The sequence below is a fragment of the Anomalospiza imberbis genome, chromosome 3, assembly GCF_031753505.1.
Source record: "Anomalospiza imberbis isolate Cuckoo-Finch-1a 21T00152 chromosome 3, ASM3175350v1, whole genome shotgun sequence".
In the NCBI taxonomy this organism is placed as follows: domain Eukaryota; kingdom Metazoa; phylum Chordata; class Aves; order Passeriformes; family Viduidae; genus Anomalospiza; species Anomalospiza imberbis.
This window is the reverse complement of record NC_089683.1, coordinates 92,059,192-92,081,862: the sequence shown is the minus strand read 5'-3', so window position 1 is coordinate 92,081,862 and position 22,671 is coordinate 92,059,192. Positions and strand designations below refer to the sequence as shown.

The 22,671-nt window shown below is 42.2% G+C and overlaps 1 protein-coding gene and 2 long non-coding RNA genes across 3 annotated transcripts; 1 reads left to right on the top strand and 2 right to left on the bottom strand.

Annotated features, from left to right (window-relative positions):
* The first annotated feature begins 129 nt into the window (after positions 1-129).
* Positions 130-15,158, top strand: FLVCR1 (FLVCR choline and heme transporter 1). The gene is made up of 10 exons (XM_068185720.1): positions 130-864; positions 3,385-3,529; positions 4,104-4,244; positions 4,551-4,618; positions 4,861-4,964; positions 6,083-6,193; positions 7,198-7,303; positions 7,548-7,659; positions 8,153-8,220; positions 9,588-15,158. The coding sequence occupies exons 1-10, from the start codon at positions 214-216 to the stop codon at positions 9,648-9,650; spliced, it is 1,569 nt and encodes a 522-aa protein (XP_068041821.1). The 5' UTR covers positions 130-213; the 3' UTR covers positions 9,651-15,158.
* On the bottom strand, positions 2,841-6,086 carry LOC137471407 (uncharacterized). Its single transcript, XR_010997572.1, has 2 exons — positions 4,364-6,086; positions 2,841-3,091 (listed from the first exon to the last, which is right to left on the bottom strand). It is a non-coding gene; the product is annotated as an uncharacterized lncRNA (long non-coding RNA).
* Positions 14,598-18,372, bottom strand: LOC137471406 (uncharacterized). The gene is made up of 2 exons (XR_010997571.1): positions 17,853-18,372; positions 14,598-17,764 (listed from the first exon to the last, which is right to left on the bottom strand). It is a non-coding gene; the product is annotated as an uncharacterized lncRNA (long non-coding RNA).
* Between the last annotated feature and the right edge of the window lie 4,299 nt (positions 18,373-22,671).

Below are 22,671 nucleotides of genomic sequence, written 5' to 3'. Positions count from 1 at the left end.
ACCGAGCCCACCGCGGCCACAGCAGCGCTGCCGGCTCCGGCGGGACCCGCCCGCCCTCGGGGCCGCCTCCCGCTCCGCCCGCCGGGCTCGGCTGCCGGGCCGGCCCCGGGGCGGGGCGGCGGCGAGCGGAGCCGCAGCCAAGTGACCTTGGCAGGCAGAGCCGGGCTGAGCCCGCCGCCGCCGCCGGGAAAGCTGGGTGGGGAGACGGCCGAGATGGTGGAGGACGGCGGCGAGGAGGAGGCGGAGGGGGAGAGCGGGGAGGTGCCGGCGGCCGCGGCCCCGCTGCAGCGCTGCAATGGCTTCCTGCCCGGCAAGGAGGCGGCGGGCGGCGGCCGGGCGGCCCCGGCGGGCGGCGGGCAGCAGCCGGCCCCGGAGGCCGAGGAGATGCTGCCGGCGGGCGGCGTGCGGCCGGAGGCGCGGCTGGAGACGCGGCTGTCGCGGCGGCGGCTGGCGGTGCTGGCCGTCTTCAGCTGCTACTCGCTGGTGAACGCCTTCCAGTGGATCCAGTACAGCATCCTCAGTAACGTCTTCGCCGGCTTCTACGGCGTCTCCTTCACGCAGATCGACTGGCTGTCCATGGTGTACATGGTGGCCTACGTGCCGCTGATCCTGCCGGCCACCTGGCTGCTGGATGCCCGCGGGCTGCGCCTCACGGCGCTGCTGGGCGCGGGGCTCAACGCGGTGGGCGCCTGGCTCAAGTGCGGCAGCCTGGCCCCCCAGCGCTACCCGCTCACCCTGGCCGCCCAGGCCGTCTGCGCCGTCGCCCAGGTCTTCATCCTGGGGCTGCCCTCCCGCATCGCCTCCGTCTGGTTCGGCCCCACCGAGGTCTCCACCGCCTGCGCCGTGGCTGTGCTGGGCAACCAGGTAGGGCCGCAGGGGAGCGAGGGGGGTTTCGGAGAAGTGGGTTTCCTTGGAGTTCGGCATCGAGTTAAAAAGTAGGTGCTTAAGGGGGAAAAGGCTTTCTCCGGGGTGTGGTGTTGGGAGAGTGGCCAGGTGAGGAAGCGCGGCTGCCCGGCCAGCCTGGCTGTGCAGGAGCCGGGCCATGTGGCGGCGTGTGGCAGCTCGCACGCTTCCAGCAGCTGCCGGCCGTACATCAGTCGAGACCCTTTTCTGAAGTGGTCCTGCTCCACTTCCTCTTTCTCTTGCATTTTGGCACTTGGATTCGTTTTACTGAATCCACCCCCGGTTGGAGGGGTGTGTACTACGTGAACTTTCACGAAGAGCCCCAGCAACAACATTCTGGTTGTTGTTCTGGAAACAACATGGTTTCTGCTTTTTAAAATATGGCCTCTAATTGCCAGGTGCCAGTAGTCAATACCCTGGTGACTCCTGAAGTTTTGGGTAACGCTGTGATAGTTCACATCACTGTTGGGAGCTGATAACTGAGTCAGGGATTTCCTCCAGCTCCCTGGTCCTGGCCAGTTTCAGAGAGCTGGAACAGGTGCATCTGAAAGCACAGGTGCAGGTATGATACTTTTTCCTCCTGTAGCCTAATTCTCTCCTCCTGCCACTGTCACAGCTTTTTTTTTCCTCCTGTGGCAAAAAATTGCTGAGATTCAAATCAGCATCACTGATGCAGGCTGAGGTCATAGGTAGAGTTTGGTTAAGATAATGGGGGATTTGTTTTTTATCATGTGAGTCTAATGATTTTATGTTTGTGCACTTTGGATTATGACAGCAGTGACATTAATGTTAAGTATTTATAGTTAGGGTGTACCTAAACCTAGCTGGTACCTGGCTGTTAGCAGTTCTTCCAAAACACTGTTTTTTTGGTGTTTTTTTTTTTTTTTTTTTTTTTTTTTTTTTTTAATCAAAGGATTCCAGGGGACAAATCAACTGTCCCTTTTGGACTGAATATTTCAGAGTGTCTCTGTGTCCCATTGCAGTTCTCTTCTGCATATGCATTCCCATTGGGTCTCACCGTACTGATAATTGCACAATGTGAACTGTGTAACACAGCACGTCATTGTACTGGCTAATTGCACAATGTCAACCGTGTTGCCATAACCCACTCAGCTGTTGGTCATCCAGTTACTTATCAGATACTGTGTGAAACTTCAGAGCTACAGGGAACGCCGGGACAGCAGGCAGGGGAGGAACAGAGCAGTTATCAAAAATTAGATCTCACTTCTTTGAGATGCAGCTGGAACACAAATCACTGGGAACGCAGCGATGTACCTGTCAAGGGTTGTTAGGAGTGCCAGATCTCCACAAGTATTTAGCATCTTAAATGAGGCACACCAAACTCACTGGAACACTTTCTTCTTTCTGGCCTTAACCTCTCTAGATGTAAGTGATGGAAAATGGTATCACTTGACTTTGTTGGAACATTGTGTGTACTGCATTGGCTCCTATTGGGCAAGGAAAAAATATACCTAAAGACAAAAAGTAACTGTGTGCTCTGTTCGTGTTTGTAGGGTTCATATACTGAAGGGTGAGGACAAAAGGAAACAAATTCCTCCTGTGACCATTGGATACTGTGTCAATATGATGGCCTGGGGGAAAAAAGGTAGCAAACCCCTCATCAGGGTATGCACGAAGGGTGCTTTGTAAGCACAGTGGCGCACCTCTAATGTGCGTGCTGATTGTTGGCTTGCTACTCGTAACAGTCTTTGGTGCTATTTTTTAAATTTAATTTTACCTAAAATAAATGTTCCAACACTTTAAAATGCCATTAAGTTTAGGGGGAGCAGAAGAGAGAAATTGGAGAATAGTCCAGGACTTGTTCCTTCATATTTTAAAATGCTTTATATGTATGTATTCAGTTCCTGTTTTATGTCTCTTTCATGCAAAATCAATTGTTATGATGGAATTTACTCCCCACACAAACCCACTACAACTTCATTCTGTGATTTTTATTTATTTCCTTAGCAATAATTGTTGAATTTGGTCTTAATAAGGATATTCCTTTGCTCTGCTCTGTCTGTTCTTCAGTAAACCTTGCAGTGAGGCTTTGCTACTGTAGTGGCAGGAGCATGACATCAAATGAAGAACATTTCTACAAGAGTAGCTGGAATTGTGTGCCATCTGTAGCCCTTCATTTGCAGGATGACTGATACAAATTTATGTTCATGCATGCTACTTTTAGTGTCTGTGAAAAATTCTTGTATAAGTATGAAGGTTCTTTTGTAAGTACTATGTGTGGTGTAAATATATACACTAAATGCGGCATTGTAGTTCAATTGAGAAGTGCAAAGATTAAACCTGAGTTATGGAAGATCTGGTTGTAAAACAACATTGAGAGCAACTGGCTCTGAAGTGTGATACTAAAGTTTTATTAATGCTTATTATGCTAACAATTCTGAATTCTACCTGGTAAGAGTTCTCACTTCAGTTAATTTGTACGTTCAGAGGGAAATGATTTTTTTTTTCCTTGCTTTACAGCTTGGTACTGCAATTGGCTTTTTGTTGCCACCTGTTTTGGTCCCAAATACACCAAATGATATTGATCTTATGGCACACAACATCAGCATCATGTTCTACGGAACAGCGATAGTGTCCACACTTTTGTTCTTCTTAGCAGGAGTTGGTAAGTGTTTAAATTACTGGAATTGACATGCTGGCTACAGGGGGTGTTTACAATGTGTCACTTAAAGCATCTGACTGCTCAAAGTAGTTGAGGTTACAATTTTTCCAGTTTGCGTTCACTTACCTGTTGTGCCAGGGTTAAGCAACAGCCATTTCCCTCTATGTTGTGCTTCACATGGGGTGATTTCTTTCTTTAGTTCTCTTAGTTTCTTTGCTGCAAGGACTTATAATATATGTGATAAATGTGATATAATGTGAATTCACTCTGTTAATCTTACAATTTTCTGTTAAACTTACAATTTATATACAAAGGTCTTGACATATTGCAGGTGACAGCTGTCTTTGTCCCTGTTTTGGTGGCAATCAGATGTGACCAGATAAAACATCCTTTGTGGCTGACTCAGTTCTTCCATGAGAAAATCTAGGATTATTTTTCATGCAGTTGTTAAAACTACAAGTCACTCTTCTGAAATTCATCAAGCTGAAGCATTTCCAATATAAAAATAATAATAATAAAAAAAGCACATTTTAGTTTGGTAGAGATGAATCAAAAATTGTTCCTTCTTTTTCCCCAGTGTTTGAAGAAAAGCCAAAATACCCTCCCAGTCACTCTCAAGCAGTCCTGCAAACTAAACCTCCTGAGGATTACTCCTACAAGCAGTCCATTATTAACTTGTTCAAAAATATTCCATTTATACTTTTGCTAATCAGTTATGGTAAGTGGTGCTATCTGCTTGTAGTCTGGTAGAAATGTTCAGATGTGGGACAGAAGCACATAGAATTTTAATTGTGGGGTTTTTTTTAATGGGGGAGGGAGTGTAAAACTTTTATTTACTCAGGTGCCAGTGCTGGAAAATCCGTAAGGATGCAAAATATCACTTATAGGTCCAGTGAAGAGATTTTACCTGGCACATAAAAGGTTTTGTGTTGTGAGTCTTAAATGTCAGAAGATGAATTCTTTAGGGTAACAAATCAACATGGCTGCACCTGGAATGACTGAAGCTTTTTTCTTGGTACTGCAGGTATTATGACTGGGGCATTTTACTCTGTCTCCACATTATTAAACCAGATGATAGTAACTCATTATGAGGTAAGTTTCTTGGAACTTATCTTTCTCTTTTTCACTGTACATTTGCAGAAGTGATATTTATTTTGTAGGTACTATGTGTGCTCAGACATTTGGTTTCTTTTATACCTCTGTACAGTTTCTTGTACCACACAGCTGTGGGAGTCATAGGAATGTTTGTTTGCACTTATGACTGCCAAGAGGTCTGAACTTGACTCTGAATGGAAGCAATTATTAATGAGCACCATATAAATATTTGTTGAAAGGGAGAAGAAGTGAACGCTGGGAGAATTGGCTTGACACTGGTGGTGGCAGGAATGGTGGGTTCGATTATTTGTGGTTTGTGGCTGGATTACACTAAAACATACAAGTAAGTGTGGGTAGGCATGTGTGGGGTTAAGGGTAGGAGAGTGATGCAATTGCATTAGGAAAATACTCCAACATAAGGGCTGAAATGAACTGCTGATGAAATGCAGTTGGTCCCTGAGCTTTTAGTGGCCTTGATGGAGAGAAATTTCTGCAGCTACAGTGAAAGCTTGAGACTCTTACTGGTTATTGGCCAAAAGAAGTGAGGGAGCAGAATGCAAAGGGGTTTGTCATCTATTCCCGTCTCTTCAGGAATGTAAAGAAAGCACTGTATGTCCTACATACAGTGGCCCAGTGGGCTTCTTCTCCTAGGAAAGCAAAAAGTCTCAAAGCCTACCCTGCATTGTTTTGTCAAATGGCCAACTGATGGATTCTCAATTTTTTTATGCTACTCCTGATCCTGTTAGTCAGTATAATGTTTGCTTTAATTCAGGGGACGATCCATGGAGCAGAGCTCTCTTCTGGCCTAGGAGCTCCTGGGTCCATCATCCATGGTGTGGTGCCCCCAGGAGCAAGCACTGCCCTGGAGCACTATTTGTGATGGAGTAGTTCTCCCCTGTGACTCTTAGTACATTATGTGCCTCTACAAGTGTAATGGATGTTAATGCTGTGGATTGGCTTTGTTAATGCATGTGTTTGGGCTTACAAATATGTGTTTCAAGAATTTGGAAGACATCCCTTCTTCCAGATTCAAAATAAATAGAACACTGTAATGAGATTTGTTTGACTTGCCTCTTGGTAGGCTGACTTTTATTGCTAATAGTGCTGGACTCAGCTGCTCCTGTGTTGATGTATTGTGTAATGGGCAGCACTGCAGAATGGCCAAGAGGTACAACATAGCAGAGAACTAAAATAGTCTTAAGGTATGTGCTGTGATTGTCCATTCTTTGAGAGTCTGAGTAAGTGTCCTTATCCTTGAGTGAAGCAGCCAGATAACAAATGAAGGGTTTGGGAATGAATATGTGCTCACTGCATGCTAAGGTTGAGGCAGAATTACATGAAGCAAATTTTATAGCTTTAGAGTGGCTTATGTGATGTTCATGTTATCCTTCCATGCTTCAGCAGTGTGCTATGGCCTTCTATTAACAATGTTAATTTTTTGTTGCTGTTGTTGGGTTGCAGGCAAACTACTTTGATTGTTTACATTCTCTCTTTCATTGGGTTGCTGGTATTTACCTTCACCCTGGACCTCGGATACCTTATAGTAGTGTTCGTGACTGGAGGAGTGCTTGGGTGAGCAATTAAAGAGTACTACAAGACTTACTGCAGTTCTGTTCTGAAACATATTTAAATGTTTTACCTAGATAGTTCTGCTGTGTATTCTGTCACCATGGTCTCAGCCTATGCCTTTAGCTCACAGTACAGTTAGGGTTTCACCTTCTGTTATATCAGAAAAAAAGCTAAAGTAACTCACTTTTCAGTAAATTTCATTTACCATTTGATGGACCTAAGAGAGGTCTCTATGTGGTCAATTTGTTTGGTTTCTATTCAAAAAGCTGTCTGCAATGAAGTTGAAGCTTTCTCTTGACCAGTGTGTAGGTGATTAGAGTTTAACTGAGCAGATCTAGGAAGACTGGCTTCTCTGCATTTTCATTAATCTATATACTTTGATAGGTCAGGCAACATGCTGGTTGCTTTGCTCATAGATACCTGATCTAAAAGCCTCAAGAGGTGCTGAGGGAGTGTTGCTGTATTCAGACACAGAGGTCAAGATGAAACCAGAGATGTCTCGAGAGTTTTAGTTTAAAAGCCAGTCAACCAACCTCAGCTACATTAAGCTTCTTCTCTTCCCATGATTCATCGGCCCCCTCAGCTTCTTCCATAGCAGCTTCCAGCAGGTGTTCAAGTGTACAGCCTCACTCCCTACTCAATTTTTTGTCCTCCAGCATGGATATTTGGGCTGATCAAATGATGTTGTTTGTGTGTGTCTTTGATATGAAAGTAATTGGCTTCAAGTATGGAGTGGCTTGCAGACTCATTTGCAAAGGTTGTTTCATATGTATGGTGGTTTTGGGAAATAGGACAAACATGTTTTAACAGCTTTGCCCTAAAGAGAAAGATGTGTGGCTAAAATTCTTGGATCCTACTGAGGGAATGAAGCAGTCGCTATTATTTGGAATTACTGAATTCTGTTAAGTCGTGAACACATGACAGTTCAGAATATCATGTTAGGTTTTCTTAGCTGTAGTAACAGATGAAGGCCATGCCTGTCATCCTCTTACTCTCCTCTTCAACAGGTTCTTCATGACTGGCTATCTTCCACTTGGGTTTGAATTTGCTGTGGAAATTACATATCCAGAGTCTGAAGGCACTTCTTCAGGTCTCCTTAATGCATCAGCACAGGTTACAGCATTTTATTTCTTCAAGTGAAGTAATGTTCAGGAATACCACTATGCTCAAGTCTAGGAAGTCTTTCTTAAACTTAGCTAAGTCTGTTTTGTTGCTGTAGTCCTGTTTTTTTTTTTTTTTTTTTTTTTTTTTTTTTTTTTTTAAATTTGATTTCTATAAGATGTGACCTGGAACTTTTAAAGGTAAAATGATGACTCTTTTCTGTGTGATCCTGATGAAGTTACTTGTTTGTTTATAGATATTTGGAATTATCTTTACACTTGTTCAAGGAAAGCTCACAACAGACTACAGTCCTCGTGCAGGAAACATCTTTCTTTGTGCTTGGATTTTTGTGGGCATTATTTTAACAGGTAATTACAAGTGCAAGTACTGTAAGAATGTAGGTGCTTTTAGGATGATGTTGTTAATATATGGACAGCCATCTGACCCCCATTTCTTGAGACGTCTTGAATTTAAGACAGATGTCCATCTCCAGAATGGGGTAAGAAATAGAAATAAATGCACAAATGGAAGCAGTTTGCAGTTTTCCAAATGCAAGAAATTGCTGATGCACTCTGGAACTGTGCCAGTGTTTACACACGTTTAATCACAAATGTGCTGAACCATCAAGCTTTTCTTTAAGTGCTTGTGGTTTAAAAGATTTTATTGTCATTTCCTGCTTTGTGTGCTTTGTGAGGAGCAAGTTCAAATTTTCAGTGAGTTCAAGCTGCAAAAAGCGAATATGGGTATTTTGAAAATGGGCTGAAAGCAGCTTCTCTGTGCTTGCACCCTGCAAGCATTTCCCTCGAAGAGCATGTCACTGCAAAGGTGTGAACCAGCTTTTCCTTTTCCTTCTTTTTTCAGCCTTAATAAAATCAGATTTGCGAAGACACAATGTGAATTCAGGGATTATGAACTTGGACGTTAAAGCTGTAAGTGGTGACTCTTTTACCATGATTGTATTACCTAATTGAATGCTTGACTTCTACTGGCATAACAATATCAGCTGCAAAAGAATACTTGACAAAATCTTATGACTGATTCCATGTTGGTTTTGAACGACAGAGCCACATGGGATGCTGCTTGCACTTATCTGTTTTTCTCCTTAACTCCCATGAAAAAAACTGAAAAAGCTTCTGCTCTCAGAATTTTTTTTAATTTTTTTGAATATTTGAATTTTAAGTGGCTAATAATATTTTTTTATTGCTCGAATCTTGCTTTTTCACAATAGTGGGGTAGCACTGTAAATTGTGAAGCCTCTTTGTTTATTGAGTTGTGAGGCCATCCTATAGACTATGTATTTTATTTAAAATACCTGCAGTCCCTTCAGATGAAGTCAGTGTCTGATAAACAGAAGCCATGCTGGAGTGTCTATGCAGTGCTGCATAAAGAGCTGGGTTTGTTCTTCTGCTGACACTCTCAATTTAAAGGAAGAGTGAGCATAGCATTTTCTGATGATCACAAGGCTCCATGTTTCAGCAGCTTTTCCAAACTACTACAGTTACTAGTAGAAATAAAGCTCTCAGTGGAAAATTTTTTTCAGTGCTGTGGGTTTTTGATTGTTTGGATCAAGATATGAGAGAGCTTTTTGGAGTCAGATATTGCAAGATCCTCTGCCATGCTTCTTTTTGTGTAGGTGTCTTGCATGCCCACCAGCTTTTGATCATCTGTGACCAACTGCACACTGTTAGTGTCTGTGTGAGGTTCAGAAACTTCGAGCTGGTGCTGCCTGAGCTAACTTGAACCTGAAACCTGTGCCACTGCTTGCGCTCAGTGTGGCATCCTGTGGGTTTCCCAGCCGGGGCTGTGCATGACTTATCTGCTTTCCATTATCACCTCGTTAACTAACCTAGATCGTCACACAGCTTCATTCATATTACCCTGGGTGTGTAAGAAAAGCTGCAGTCCTTGCCCTGATGTTGCAATGCATGATTGAGACCTGCCTGTGTTAATAATGTTCAATAACACTTAGATACTGAACTTTGGTCAAGATTCTACTGTGGTTAAATGTAACGGAGAAAAAAAAGGGAAGTTAATCTTCATGTGACAGATATTTATATGCAATAAATATATACTTTAGAGTTATACTAAGAAACTAAATTCTATGTTGGGGCTCTTTATTTATTACAAAAAGAAAGGAAAATAGGGTTTTATATAATTTGCTTAATTTGGCTAATTAACTACATATATAGTTGGAGTCTAACCTAATAATTGCCCAAGAATACTGAGTTTGAGAATGATTCTGTTGAATAACAGCTTAATTCCTGTTGTGTTTTTATTTTTTTATCTCCCTCTTCAGGTACCAGTTGACAGTCCTGTAGAACCTGAAAGCACTACATTAAAGATACAGTCAGCTTTATGAAGCTGAAGGAAGGTGACTCAGAAACGCACAAGTTTGGTTAGATACAGAATGATATGAGCTAGTGTAATCACTGGATTTGGGTGTATGAGTAGTGAAATGTGTTTGTTGATATTGGTGGTAGTTGTGTACTGGAAGCTATGAAGATGCTCAGTTCATTTTGGTCAAGATGCAAACAATTCACCTTTGTATGGAATATTTATTCTAACATTTTCAAGTCTTGCAGTTTCATTAGTAAAGAGCTGTGTGAACACTCCATGGTAGGGAGATGTGCATTCAGGATGCATACTTGAAAAAATAAGGAATCTTGAAGTACAGTTGTCATGATCAGAAGTGTCTAATCTTTTTTTCTTGTTCAGTCTTGCTGGTGCATTTGAAAAGTCAGAGTAGGGAAATGCACAGCAGGAGGATGTTTATTTTTTATTTTAAATGTATCTGTATTTGAATATAAGCCAATGATTCCTTCTGGAAAAGTGATAGCACAATACTGAAAACAAGAGATGATGTGTGTGTTTCATACTGGCATCTGACATTTCTTTTGCCTTGAAACTTCTTTATAGGTATCAGAAGGCAGATAAGAGAAAACACTGTTCTTGCTATAGCTTTACTGTAGCATTTCTGGGGAGATTTAAAGTTTCTCGCTAGATAAACTGGAGAAAAACCATTTCTTATTAAATACAGTAAAAAGGGGGACAAAGGCCTTTGATATCTCTGTTTTGAAATATTTATAAGCAGTGGAACACTACCACACAAATTTCCTCCATGGAATATTTTGAGTGCTTTCTCATTTAAAGAGAGAGGAGTACGTGTTTACAAAGAGCCAGTGCCTTTACTTTGTAAAGAAGATCCCTGCCTCATCTTGAGTTTAATCAGTGCTGCTGAAGAAATTCCATTTTGTGTGTTAAACTTCTGAATATTTGTGGAGTATCAGAAAACATGTTCTGTCCTTTTTATGAATTGTATCACTTGTCTCATGTGAAATTCCTGTGCTTGTGTAACTTAAATAATGTCTTTTGCTGTTTTTTAAAAGCCGTAAAGATGACTGAAAAGAAAATAGTGATATTTTCACTTTTTCTGATCAAGTATTTTCTTTTATACCATCTGAGCTGCAAAATGAGCAGACATTATTAAGAGTAACTTTTTGTTACTTCATTTATGTGTATCTGGGATGGGGTTTCTCAGTGCAGTGCTTTTGAAAATTTTCTCCTTTACCTTGTGCTCTGTCTACACGCCCACAGAACTGATAGCACTACAATAATGCTATTGCTGGGAAAGTCAGACCTGGGTTAGTGGACTTTTTGGAAACATTTCCTTTTTAGCTCAGCAAACTGAGCCTGCAAGTTCAGGGCCATCAATGATGCTGTGTCTTTGAGTCCCACAGATGCAGTGCCATCCAGAAGGTGGAATCCTGCTCGAAGTTTCCCACAGATTGTTGCCGTTGAGGATGGGGAATTATTTAACTCTGTGCTGGTTTCAGCTGGGCTAGTTAATTTTCTTCATAGTGATTGGCATGGGGCTGTGTTTTGGATTTGTGCTGAACACAGGGTTGATGATACAGAGATGTTTTTGTCGTTGCTGAGCAGGGCTTACACAGAGCTAAGGCCTTTTCTGCTTTTCATACATCAGAAAAGGTGAGGAAGTTGGGAGTGCATGGAATGTTGGGAAGAGACACAGCCAGGACAGGTGACCCCAACTGACCAAAGGGATATTCCAGACCATGTGCCATCATGTTCGGTGTATACAGTGGGGGCAGAAGGAGGAAGAGAGGGATGTTTGGAGTGATGGTGTTTTCTGCCCAAGCAGCCATTGCACTTGGTGGGGATGGCTGAGTACCTGCCTGCCCATGGGAAGCAGTGAATTAATTCCGTGTTTTTCTTTGCTTGTGTGTATGGCTTCTGCTTTCCCTATTAAGCTGTCTTTATCTCAACCCATGAATTTCCCAGCTTTTACCCTTCTGATTCTGTCCTCAATCCCCTTGGTGGGGAAGGGAGCTAGCAAGCGGCTGCCTGGGGCTTGGTGGATGGCTGGGATTAAACAACCACAAACTCCCAAGTTTAGTCTCTAAGTACAATAAATATAGTTAAAAGCTTTTCTTTTTCTTATTTTGCTGTAGACTCAGGAGAATCCTTTTGTATAAAAAGGGCCCTGAAAGCTTATCTTTCTAAGCTTAGCCTCTAAATGTGATGATCTTGATTTAAACATTTTGTATGATAAATGCTTTAGACAGGGGAAGACCTATCAGAATAAACTAAGCACACTTGGAACACTTGCCTTGCCAAAAAGGGTTCATGTCTCTTTGCCAGGTCCAGTGCTAGGGAGAAAATGACCAGGCCTTGCTGCTTCTGGAGAGGTGAACTCTAGAAGAGTCCACTGCTGAAGCAGCTGAATATAGGAAAAGTCACTCTTGGCTATTCAAATGGCAGGCAAGTGTATAGGAGTGAAAATAGAGATACTTTCATTATGTCAGTCCTTTACATTGAAGCTGCCCTATCAAGGGATGTACAGGTTTTCAGCCTGAGACAGAAAAGTGAAAGTTTCTGCCTTGTGACATATGTGGGTGGCTTTTAGCTTTGGAAAAATGATAATAATGTGTGCCTATATATATATGTTTTTCACCAAGATACAGATAATATTTATGTTCATGGCCCATGCATGGTTGCTTTGACTTTTGGTTTTGCAAAATCTTAACAAGATAGTATTTTTGTAGTTTTGGGGAATTGTTTTCAAATGTCCAGTCTTGGGCAATATCCAGGATGTTCGCTGACCTGTTCAGTATACACTGTTCAAAATAAAAGAGTGAGTATTTTTGTTCCAGTCTTAAAATTTATTTTTCAATTCCTTTCTTCACTACTAGTTTCCAGTTTCTTTAGTTATGTTCAGCTGATTATTGAAAACATATTCTAGTTCTGGCTCCTTGTGTTTTTTATCTTCTGCCAAATTACTTGGCTACCTTCTGAAAAGGTTGAAAGAAGATTTTGGCTTGCTGGAAACCCTGCTGGGTCCATGAAAAGAAAATATTCCTAATAATGAAGGCTTAATTACATCCTGGATTTAATATTCCCCTTCTAAAAGGAGCTTGAAAGTTGGAAACCTATGAGCTATTTTCAGGCAATTATAAAGTATTTAAATGAAAGGCTCAGCAGGAGAATAAAGAGCAAATAAAGAGCAAATCAGTATTTTTTATGTGATAGTATTATCATCTGCCAAGAAATTGAGGTTCTAGCTCATGGCAGAAATAAATTTGGAGTAGTTGAGGCTTTGTGGTTTTTGCTTTTTAATTTTTGGGTTTTAGCAGCCAACATCCACTCAATCAAACATAGAATCGTAGAATGTTAAGAGATTGGAAGGGATCGAAGATCATCTGGTCCCAATCCCCCTGCCCTGGGCAGGGACACCTCCCACTAGACCAGGCTGCTCAAGGCTCTCTCCAACCTGGCCTTGAACGCTGCCAGCGTTGGGGTGTCCACAACCTGCCTGGCCAACCTGTTCCAGTGTCTTACCATCCTCACAGTAAAAAATTTATTCCTGATATCTAAATTAAATTCCCTCTCTTTCAGTTTGTACCCATTTCCACTTGTCCTATCACTACAATTCCTGACAAAGAGTCCCTCGCACTTCCCTGTAGTCCCTCTTCAGATACTGGAAGATTGCTATGAGTTCTCCAAGCAACCTTCTTAACCTGGAAATTCCACGTGCATTTGGAATTGCAAATAGGGTTTCTGATTCTTAGCCTTCAGATCCTGGCTCAGCCCTCCAGCAAGAGTAGAGCTGGGGGCTACAAATCCTAGCTGCTTAAAAAAAGTAATTGTATCATGAATTGAATTGCACATCAACTAGGAGAGGATGGTGTAAGAAACCAAGGGAGGAGAGGCATCCCAGTCCCATGTGTCAGCTTTTGCTTTTCAATTTGCTTTTTGTCCGAGTGTTTCAGGAGAGCTCTGGAGGATGCAAGAGAACACACACTGTGGGAAGCATAAACAAGGGGACTGCCCCAAGTTCCCAGGAGCCCAACAGGTTGTGCAGTTGATAACTTTCAGCTACAAAATTCAGAGATTAGCGTTAACGTTAATTCTTATCTTAGCATTTCTTCCCAGCCATGGTAAACTTTTGGTAATTTCAGTGGAAGAGACTCAGAGAACATTGACACATTTTTATTTAGGATTCCTGCCATGGCCTTAAACCCCTCATTTCTATTGGCTGGGTGTGAAAATACCAGACCTGTAGGATGGAGTCTGGAATTGCTGGTAGGTAAGTCACTCAGAACAAGTATTTGTAGATGCATGCTTGTCTGTTTCTGTTTGTAAATGCCTATGGTTTATGAGGAAGAAAGAGCAAGGGAAAAAGTAGCAAGAATATATATGAATCATTTCAGATTAGTAGTGATGTCTGGAGAGGCTACCTAGAACACAGGCTAGACAGTGTTAAAGGAATAAAGTAGGTATTTATTAAAAAGGCCTTCAAAGGAAACATCTTAGGCATTACAAGAGCTTGGCCAGGGCTACAGCCAAGATGGGTGACGGCTCACATGTTTTTGCACTTTTCTAAGTTTTGGTCCATTTACATTTTGGGTTAATTGTCCAATTACAGCTTCAGGTTATGAAGTGTCGCCCTCCCAGATTGCTCTCCTCAATTCACTGTTTATGCTTTTTGAGTCTGAAGCTGCAATGGAGTCCTTGGTTCTCAAGCTGAAAAAGGATTGTTTTGTCAAACTAAACTGTGAAGAGAATTTGCTAACACTTTATATGAACTTCAGAGTTATATAATAATGCAGTACAGAATCTGGAAAATATGAAAGCTAAAACTTAAGGCATCAATAGGGCTTTTCTAACTTCAGCCTCTTGGTCATCTCTTTTGTTCAAGGCAATCTGTTGTTTCAGAGACAATCAGTGGAGTGTGTAATTAGAGCTGCCAGCCCATGTTGCCTAATGAAAAATGTTTTTTTGAGAAATATTTGTACTACCTTGTGCATCAACAACCAAGTGAAATTGGGTTAAGCTGTAAACATTTATTGTTTTCCTTTTCCATTTTGTGAGCTGACTAGTTTTTCTGTGTGAATGGGAATGTGTGACCTTTACAGTTGTTTTCAATATGTGTATGTACCTCCTTGTCAAGTGTTACAGGCTATTGATGTTCCATGGAGCACAAGCTGTCATTTTACACAATAATACGTGATTGCCCCCAGCCCCACCATTCGGTCTGAATTCTGTGAAGAGGGAGAAGTGATGTTAATGCAGGAACTTGAATGAATTAAACAAAAAAACTTCCTAAGAGAAATGTATTTCTGTGTAAGACCCATGTTATTTACTGCTCATGTCTTTGTTCTACTCATGAACATACCAAGTGTGTTTTGCTGTAATATTTTGGTTTTGTTAGTGTCCAATTTTTTATTTTAAGAGAAAATTAAAAGTTCTTAATGAATATTCTCTGATTGCAATACTGTATGTATGTGTATATGTGGATGACATCATTCCTTACCATTCTATGTTACTAATAAAGTGTATAATGCCTAAATTGATTGGAGCCAAGAGTAATATTTTTGACAGCTGCTAATACAGCTGATAATCTAAAGTGGTTTTTTTTTCCTTAGAACTTGCCTTTTAATGTAGGAAAATATAAGTGTATGACTAACTGTGTCATTAATAAACATACTTGTACATGCAGAGTGCATGTATGCAGCATATAGAAATTTATTTTACACAAGAGTATTGGCATCCAGACACATTTTCTTGGGGTGTGGAATTAAAATACTATCATTGGTAGTTGAGTTGTACTGCTCTAGCACAGAGACTTCTCCTTTGCTTTGGAAAAGGTCTGTGAGGAAATGAAAGGGCAAGTTAACCCCTAAAGCAGAGTGATCCAAAGGCAGCTTCTTGAGAGTAGTGCAGATATTATTTTAATAAAGCATTTGGTTGCCTAGAGATTATCTGGGGAGAGAGGATAGGATAACTTCTGAGACAGGATAGAAGTGAGACATTACATTCAGTTATGGATAAAATCAGAGCTGTCTTCAGTGGGAGCACAATAGAACTATTGTGAACACTCTGCAAGGGTTCTGTCACCTGCCCTCAGGCATTTAGCCAAGGTGTGATCCAGGTAAATTTGAGGAACCTGCTTCAAAGTATTTAGAGTCGTGGTGAGAAAATGTGTTGGTTTTTTTTTTAATCTCACTTCTCCACAAAGATGGGATTCTCTCTCAGCTATTTTGGTATAGGAGATGCTTCACAGAAGGAGGCTACACGTGCTGCAGAGCACAGCAAACACAAGCCTTGTGTCATAAAGCAAATGCAGTTCAACACTGGGTTGAACTTTCAGGTAGGTTCTTTGTTTTACAACCAGGACCACAAGGTCATGTTCCTCTTAAGGTACCTCTATGAAATCTGCAGGCAATACCCCCCAGTTGCCACTGTAGTTTAAACATTCCCACAGCTAGGAAGGAACAATCCCAGAAATTTATTATTGTCTACAGTTACTTTGGCATTGGAGTTTTGGGGTTGGTAGTTTTATTTCTTTTTTTCTGGTTAGATTCTCAATCCTTCCAAGAAAACACTAGAAACCTCATCAGGTAAATGGGAAATATTAAGTCGTCCCAGCTATGATTAGTCAGGTAATTGTTTCTATAGCTGGGAGGAGGCTCTGTGATCCAAAGCTAACAATTATTAACCCTTCCAGAAGGTGATGTGGTTTGTGCATGGATAAAACAGGCAGATGCCTAACAGTCCAGCTGCTTCCTGGGCTGGAAAGGTTTCTTAGAAGTCTGCTAGATTTCTTTCTGTCTGTGCTTCACAATGAACTAACCCTCTCTGACCATGTTCTAAATCAATATTTACAGCTCTATTTAACAACAACTTTTCAGAAAACAAAACAATAATATCCTGAACTTTGTAGAAAGGACTTCAGCAGATATGTCACAAAGGCTAAGTATTGGCAATGGTTGGGTATAATTACTGATCTGTGAGTAATTGTATCTTTGTGAGTAACGAGCTAATACTGCTTAATATCAGGGATCAAAATTCAGCCTCTAGGATGTTAATTTCCAGTGCTTCCTCAGTAAACTGCTTCTGCTTATAACAGTGTTTAGACCATTAAAAAGGCAGTAAATAGCATCTAAAGGGCATTGTCAGTATTGTGGCCTTGTGTTACGAGTTTCCAGAAACAGACACAAGATTCTACAAAAGCTACAAACTCCATGGAGATGGAAAAATCCTGGGGAAGTATTGAAGGCTTCAGAAGTTTTTCTAGCCTGCATTAGGCTGAATCAGAGAGTTCCCACTGTCTTTTTTCAGAATGGGGCAGTCCTAAGGTTTTTTCGATGTTGAACACTAGTTTGGCTAAGGCAATAGAAGGACTGCAGATGACTGCAGAGTCAGTTATTCTTTTAGAAATCGAATTGTCCAGCTTGCTGCCAAGATAAAAAAAGATAAAATATAACAGTGCAGCTTGCAAGGCTGTGCATGGCATTTTCTCCACCAAATATTGGAAGGCAACTTGATTTTCTCAGAATAATTCATCAGCTGGATCTGAACAACCCTGCAGGCATTAGACAGAATGTAGATCCTGTGTGGAATGAAGAGGCACTGTCCCACAGGGGTGAGAATGACTCACCCAGAGATCATTAACTGGCTCCAGGGAACTTGAATTTGTGTTATCTTCTGCTCCCAATGAACAACTGAATTTTCTTCAGGCCCTAATGCTTAAAAAAAAATCACTTAGAGGCTACTGCCTAAAGCCTAGAAATATCATGATTTCTCATCCTGTCACTGCCCCACTGAAGCTTCAAAAGGATAGATAAGGCCTCAAAGGCTTGGAAGCTTGATGAAATTGTCCAAACCAGACTGTCATCAGGGGAGATACATAGGTCCCCCAGCTTTTGGGGAACAGAATGCTCGATGGTCAGTGTGATTTTTCTCTGACTCACTTCATCTGCTCAGAATGCAAGAATCTCATGAGGGTTGAAATGCCTGTGTACACCGAGAGCATTAGGGAGTCTTCTTGAAGTCTACAGCTTGTGTGATTACACAGCATTCCTGGGTTTGATTCCAAAGCCAGAAGGTGCTCTGTAGGCTTCAGTTTCCTCTGAAAATTACTATCATTCATGTCATGACAAATAATGAAGATGGCTGAAAAAAGTAATTTTGCTCCAGATTACTGTATTTCCTTAAAAGCTTTATTTTTAAAATGAACACGGTATTTGAATTTAACTGTCACTTTCAGGCACTTCTGCAGCATTTTGATTACTCTTCAATCATTCTCTGGAAAAGGGGACTCTTAATCTGCAGAGCACTGTCTCCCAGGGATGCTTGAAGTGATGCTTCAGATCAAAAATAGTTTGATGAAATCATCAGTATCGTCATGACACCTTGTAGCACCATGGCATTGAGAACAGTCAATCACAAGTTTCTCTTTGCAGATTTCACACAGCATCTCAATTCAAAGGCTTTTGGTGTTTGGGTTTGTGACACATTCTATTGCTAGGCTTAACAACTTTTCCAGCCTACTTTTCTTTCTTCCTGGAAAGAAAATGCATTTGAGCAACTTTAATACATAAGGACAACATTTGGTGAGTGTTTCCTAACCAGCATCATACTATTCCTAGAGGGCACAGGTTATGCCATAGCAGAACTAGACTGCTTAATTTATTTCTGATCAGCAACAACAACTGTGCTTCTAACCTCAAGCAGACATTTTTTATTGCAGTTTATTGCAGTGCATTCCTCTCTCCATGAAGGCAGGGATGGCTCAGGTGCTCACTTGGCAGTGAGGTAAGTCCTGACTCTCACCTCTGGTGCCACCCTTGTGACAAGGCCAGTGGATGCTGATGATTGCTGAAAAGAAATCTCATTTCCAGGTAGCAGATTTTTTTCAGGCACTGCCATTCAGGCACTGCACTACCTATATTTTTATTATGCAGTTCCCCTGAAAAAAAAAGTGATTGTGCTGGGCAGTTCACCCTCTGACTAAATGTTAAAGAAGTAATTAGTAAAAAAAAAAAAAATTGCCAATATGGCAATATTCATGGAATGCTACATTAGTGTTTTCTTTTTTTTTTTTTTTAAGCAGACCTTGCTGCAGAAAACAAATCATGTGATATGGTGTCAAGTAAGACCTTCACAGCAAACTGTATTGATATAATTATTTTCCCAAGCTACTGCAATGTTTGAGACTGAAACTTTGGAACAAGACAGGAGTAAGGCAGGCTAATTGGGATGCTGATGTTGTACCACTCTGGAACAACAGTTTCAGCTGTATCTGATGCCATCAGTTGTAGACCAGAGTGAGGTGACTGTAGAAGTATGGAAAAGGTTATTTCACTGTCAGCAAAGGCTCAGTCAGGTTACTAGGACATGCTGACCTGCAATGGGGAGTGGAAAGTGAAAAATTGCAAACTAGTCTGATTTATAGACTTTTCATGACACTTTGATTTTTTTTTGTTTTAGCTTTTAAAAATATTTTAATGGAAGAAAATCTTGCCTGTTGGACTAGTCTGAAAACAACTGGAGTCCATCCAGCCCCATCTAAAATAAACACTGTAATGATTTGTTGCAGTAGAATTATTGCAGGAGATCCTGGACTTGCTCAAGCAGAAATCAAAATATGCTGCTGAAGTTCTTGATTGGTGCAGCTAAAGCAACTGGTGGATATTTTTTCTGCTAGACCATTGCAAAATAAACAGTGTGTTAAGAGTTCTCAGAAAGGGCTACTTTGGGGAAAGCTCCAAGCAAGCACACCCTCAGGCATTTCTTTTATAGCTTGCTTTTTTTTTTTTAAGTCTGCTTTATATATTTATTTTCCCAGTGATCACAGGGAAATTTTAAGAGTACAGAAAGTTGTTCTTATTGATGATGCAAATCGCTCCTGCAAACTTATACCAACAGCCATTCCCATATTGCCATGGTTGCATCCTTACCACAGTTTGACCTTTCATTTCATCACTAGAAAAAATCCCATTCCAGCATAATGTTCAATTTAGGAAAAAAGCCCCAAACCAACAAATTTTATATTCTTTTCAAAGGATCAAGTGAGGTCACTATGGGCTAATATTTGCATTGCAATAATGCCATTTACTTACAGCAGGCAAACTTTCTTGACCTGTGTTTTTCTGCTGCCCTCTGCAGAGCTGAAGCACGCCTGTAGGATTAACCATTTTGGACTGCAGCCGCTCTGCTGGCTGCTAAATGCAGAAAAAGCCATTAAGATCACTTGGCCTGACTTTAGCGGAAGACCGTGCCCAAGCTGGTGTCAGGAAAATCTACAAACACCAGAGGTTTATGTCCAAAAAGGAGAGAGAGGAATCCTGCAACTTTACTCACATAAAGGGAGAGTCCACCAAAGCACATGCCCACAAACTTTTCTCTCCTGAGGTTTTGGAGGGTGCAGCCTACTTTTATCCTAAACTCCTGACCACACGTTGCTCCCTTTCTTTCCCCATTGGCTGAGGTACTAGTAAGGTACAGCCTTCCCTAAATGCCTATCACATATTCTCCCCTGAGCCTACTATTTTACCCCAAAGTTCAGAAACTCAGGCTTGTCCAGACCCCCACTTGTTTGTTTCAGGAGCCGAGCTGCCTGGGCTTTGCAATAAACCTGCTGCCCAGAGTTAGTAGGGACATTAAGCCCCATTTCAAAGATGTTAACACCCACACCTTCACCCATGAAATTGTAAAGACGTCAGCTTTCCTCTCACTGGGAAGGTACCCAGGCTTTTTTTTTTTTTTTTGCACTGAGTGCTGCCAGCTGGAAGAAGTGGGCACATTTCCTGCTCCACCTGTACCTGATACTTGTACAACATTAGTGTCCACTTTACTAACCTGGGAAACAACCCAGGTCCAGATCTGTCCTGTTGCCACCTGATGGAAGGAAAGAGGAATCTCCCTTCTTGCAGAAAAGAAAACTTCATCTCTCCCTAGGAGGGTTGGAATAAAATGTGTCTCCTGGCGCTGCTGGCTGGGCTGCTGGAGCGGTTCCCCTCTGCCTGCCTGCAGAGGCATCAAAGCCAATGCACCAGGGCCAGCTCTGTGGTGCGGCTGTGGCTCTGAGAAGGGTGCTGCTGTGGACTGGGACCCGGGGAATTGCCACATGGTCTTGCTTGGAGGGGTCCAAGGTTGCAGAGCCAGGGCTGGCCAGGCAGGGCAGGGGCAAGGGCAATCTGCTGACTAGCCCATCTTTTGCTGCAGTGCTGCTGCTGTCTTGTTTCACTTTTGGGTTTGTAGTCCCCTTTGTGGCCCTGGTAGCACAGAGTGGCATTCCTGTTCACAGTGAGAAGTATTTTCATGTAACAAGGTTTGTTGATAGCAGAGTCTGGACGAGGCCTTACAAAGGTCTTAGAAAAGACTGGAGATGTGCTGGCAAAAGATCTGCAGAGCAGAAAACCACCGAATTTCCAAGCAGCAAAACAGGAGCATGAGATCTTGCAGGCCATGAGACAGCAAATGACACCAGCCTGGCTGCAGCTCCCTCTTCTGAGGCCAGGTCAGGCTGGAGCTGCTGCCCAGGAAAGCCTTCTCCTGCTGGCTCCTTGCATAAGAAGGGCTGTTTGGAAACAATGGGTAATAGAGGAAGTGTTTTCCCAGACAAGTCCAAATAAATACATGAATGCACTTCCGCTGCTCAATATCACAGGGCAGTAAGGGTTTGCTCTGTGGCTGGGCTGAATTCATTGCGGTTTTCAAGAGGATGCTCTCAGAGGAAGAGGATAATGGGACTCCTTGTGGGGGGGTGGAGGTAGCACTTTGGAGAAAAAGTCTACTTGGAAAAAGTGCCAATGCTGATATCACCTTGCTGCCATGGTGCAAATTAAGAGCTATTAAGTTTCCTGCACTTGGTTGTGTAATTGCACTGCAGGGCCTTTTGAATGCTGCATTTAAATGAGTCTGCAATTGGAAATAATGATGGTTAAAACCCTCTTACATGCTGATTCTATGATCAAATTAGTTCATTTGACCCAGAAAGCAGCTGTGGTAGCAATGAGCTCTGCACTAGGAGTAAGACTGTAGATGGAGGTCTTGTTCAGAGCTAGCTTTGGAAAGGTACATCCATCCAAAGTGACTGAATTTCAAAGTCAAACAGGTCTGGCACAATGGGACAGAGGCTGGGCAGGAACCTGGTATGAGAGGAAGACCTGCAAACAGGGCAGGGAGGAAAGCAGCTCTGCCAGCAGTCACAGTATCAACATTAGGTGGCCCTATGAGGTGAAAACCATTAGATACTGGGGGCACGATGCATATCTCATCCTGCTTTTACTCATCTTCAATATCTGTTCATAACTAATACCAGGGAGAGCATTGGCTAATCCAAAGCAGCATTACTCTATTTTTACACTTAATTTGTAGCTGGTGAGAGGGTTATTAAGACTTTCCCTTAGTCATAGGGACTTAGGGAGTCTACTTTTATTCCCTTAAGCTGTTGCTTCAAAGTTGCCTTTAGCTCCAGGACCTCAGCTAACTTCTGCCCTGCCTGTCCAGCCCACAGCTGGCCTTGGACACACTGACTGACCACTGGGAGTTCAACTTGTCACTCTTCCACCTGAGCATCAGGGAGGAGCTGGTAAGAATCTTCTTTCTTTCAGTCCTGATTGGAAGTGGTCTGAATGCTGCAGACTGCTATGAGCAGAGCTGTGCTGTCCAAACCTTGCTATGCCCCTTACCTGTCTGGCTAGAGAGAGTCCTTCCCTCTGGCATGGAGCATGCCCTGACATGGTGGATGCAGCAGGCTTTGAACTGCAAAGCACATAGCATCACTCTAATCTTCACCCTTCCAGGCTAAGAGGTGGGTGGGTGTAGGAAAACACAATCTGAAGGTTCCTGGCTGCTCTACGCAGTGAAGCAGCACTGAGCAAGGCTGTGACAGCCTCAGCATGGTTGCCTATTCCAACAGGGAACAAGGCTCTGGGATATATGTGACTGCCAGCTTGTGTATCAGCATCCTTGAGGATGACATTCTGCTGTGTAATTCTAGCACTCCAGGCTCTGTCACATGCTGTGTGCCCCTCAGCTGCTCACATGTGGATGCCACCACCTGCATTGTCCCA